General features: G+C 54.3%; 1 protein-coding gene across 1 annotated transcript in view; it reads right to left on the reverse strand.

Moving 5' to 3' along the window:
* LOC102370050 (C-type lectin lectoxin-Lio2-like) overlaps positions 1 to 1997 on the reverse strand; it is a 10831-nt gene extending 8834 nt beyond the window's left edge. Inside the window, exon 1 of the mRNA XM_025195714.1 lies at positions 1974 to 1997. Within this exon, the coding sequence (XP_025051499.1) occupies positions 1974 to 1997 (24 nt within the window). The remainder of the gene's footprint in view (positions 1 to 1973) is intronic.
* Positions 1998 to 2374: the final 377 nt, after the last annotated feature.

Consider the following 2374-nt stretch of genomic DNA (forward strand, 5'->3'; position numbering starts at 1 on the left):
GGCGCCCAGAACTGGACGCAGTACTCCAGCTGCGGCCTGACCAGTGCCGCGTAGAGGGGGAGGATCGCCTCCTTGGTCCTGCTCGAGAGGCAACTGTGGATGCACGACAAGGTACGGTTGGCCTTCCTGACCGCGTCCCCACACTGTCGGCCCATGTTCATTGTGGCATCAATAATGACTCCAAGATCCTTTTCTGCCTCTGCACCGATGAGAAGGGAGTTCCCTAGCCTGTAGGTCTGCTGCTAGTTCTTCCTCCCCACGGTCCTTCCTCCCTTTTTTGAAAATGGGGACCACATTGGCCCTTTTCCAGTCCTCTGGCACTACACCAGAGCACCATGAGTGCTCGTAAAGCCATGCCAGGGGTCCCACAATGACCTCTGCTAATTCCCTCAGCACCCTGTGGTGGAGATCATCTAGACCTGCTGATTTGAACATGTCCAGTCCCTCAAGAAGTTCCCTGACTAGGTCCTTTCTGACCGTAGGCCTCGGTGCGCCTCTCCTGGGGCCGACGGGGGGTCCTGGTCGGGGGGAGGGTGACCCGGTCCCTGCTCAGAAAAATGGAGGCAAAGAAATTGTTAAGTAGGTTAGCTTTGTCACCTGGTGCAACGACCAGATTTCCTAGCATGTCCTGCAGAGGCCCCTTGTTACCCAGTACCTTCTTTTTACCCCTTATGTATTTAAAAAAGGACTTCTTGTTGTCCTTGATTCAGGTCGTTAGTCCCAGTCCCATCTCTGCCTTGGCCTTCCTGAGCGCCCCCCTGCAGCCACGAGCAACTGAGGTGTAGTCCTCCCTGGTGATGGCCCCTCCCTGCCATCGGGTGTACGCCTTCTTTTTAGCAAGGAGATGTTCCCGGATGCTTTTGGTGAGCTATGGGGGCTTTTGAGCACTCTTGCCCCCTTTGATCCGCATTGGGATTACCTCCCTTTGTGCTTGGAGGATCATCTCCTTAAGGAACGACCACTCTTTTTGGACTCTCAACTCTCCTCCCCTCCAGGACCTCAGTCCTCCCCGACTAGTCTCCTTACCTCATTAGAGTCCACCCTCCTGAAGTCCAGGGCTGCTGCCTTGCTGCAGGCTTTGCCACCTTGTGCTGGATGGTGAATCCCAGCAGGCGATGATCGCTGTTGCCCAGGTGGTCGAGAACCCGCAGACCCCTCACCAGGTCATCACCCATGATCAGGACCAGATCGAACAAGGCATCTCCCCTGGTGGGCCTGTGTACCTCCTGGGTTAGGTGGAGGTCCTGTATCCCGACTAGGAACCTATGTGAGCAGTCAGACCTGGCTGACTGCTCCTCCCAGCAGATACTAGATAGTTTAGGTCACCCATGATGACCACATCCTTTGACCTAACTACCTCCATGAGTTGACCTGAGAATTCCCGGTCTAGCACTTCCCCTTGGTTGGGTGGTCTGTAGTAGACCCCCACCGTTAAGTCCTTTTCCCCTTGACCCTCTTGTATTCTGACCCAGAGCACTTCAGTGTGCCCCTCATCTGACCTTGTGCTACTAGACGAGGATGTGTATTTCTCCTTGACATAGAGCGCCACACCCCGACCTTTCCTCCCTGTCCTATCTTTCCTGTAGACCCTGTAGCCCTTGATATTCACCGCCCAGCCATGTGTTGGGTCCTACCACATTTCTGTGAGCCCCACTATGTCTGGGTTGGTATCAGCTAGAAGGAGGGTAAGTTCCTCCTGCTTGTTCCCCATACTACGAGCGTTTGTGTAGAAGCATTTGAGGCCTCCTGAAGATGTGTGCTCTGGCCCTCTAATCTCAGTTCTACCCGGGACCCAGTTGCTTACCTGGGTATTCATTCTGCTCATCGTTGGTCTAGGCTGGGCTGTTCTTGTGGGTGATGCTTGGTTTAGTGGTCCAAGGCTTCCTCCAGCCTCATCTTCCCCTTCCCCCGATGAGCCTAGTTTAAAGCCCGCTAGAGGAGATCCGTCAACCTAGAAGAGTACACACGCTTACCTTTGTGGGGAAGGCGAAGCCCATCCCACCCGAGCATGTCTCTCATCGTGATGTGCGGGTTGTTGTCTAGGAAGCCAAAGCCCGCCTCGAGACACCATTCCTAAAGCTGCAAGTTGGTCTCTCTGATGCAGGTCTCATGTCGTCTTCCACATCCTCTTACTGGCAAGACAGAAGAGAATACCACCTGTGCCCTATCTCCTTCAGCACGCCCCCCAGAGCATGGTAGTCTGTCATCAGGTGATCAGGGCTTCTCCTGGCCGCATCATTAGTGCCCACATGGATTCATAGATTCACAGATTCATAGATGTTAGGGTTGGAAGGGACCTCAATAGATCATCGTGTCCAACCCCCTGCATAGGCAGGAAAGAGGGCTGGGTTTAGATGACCCCAGCTAGATGCCT

The sequence above is a fragment of the Alligator sinensis genome, unplaced genomic scaffold (assembly GCF_000455745.1).
Source record: "Alligator sinensis unplaced genomic scaffold, ASM45574v1 scaffold1826_1, whole genome shotgun sequence".
NCBI classification, from domain to species: Eukaryota; Metazoa; Chordata; order Crocodylia; family Alligatoridae; genus Alligator; species Alligator sinensis.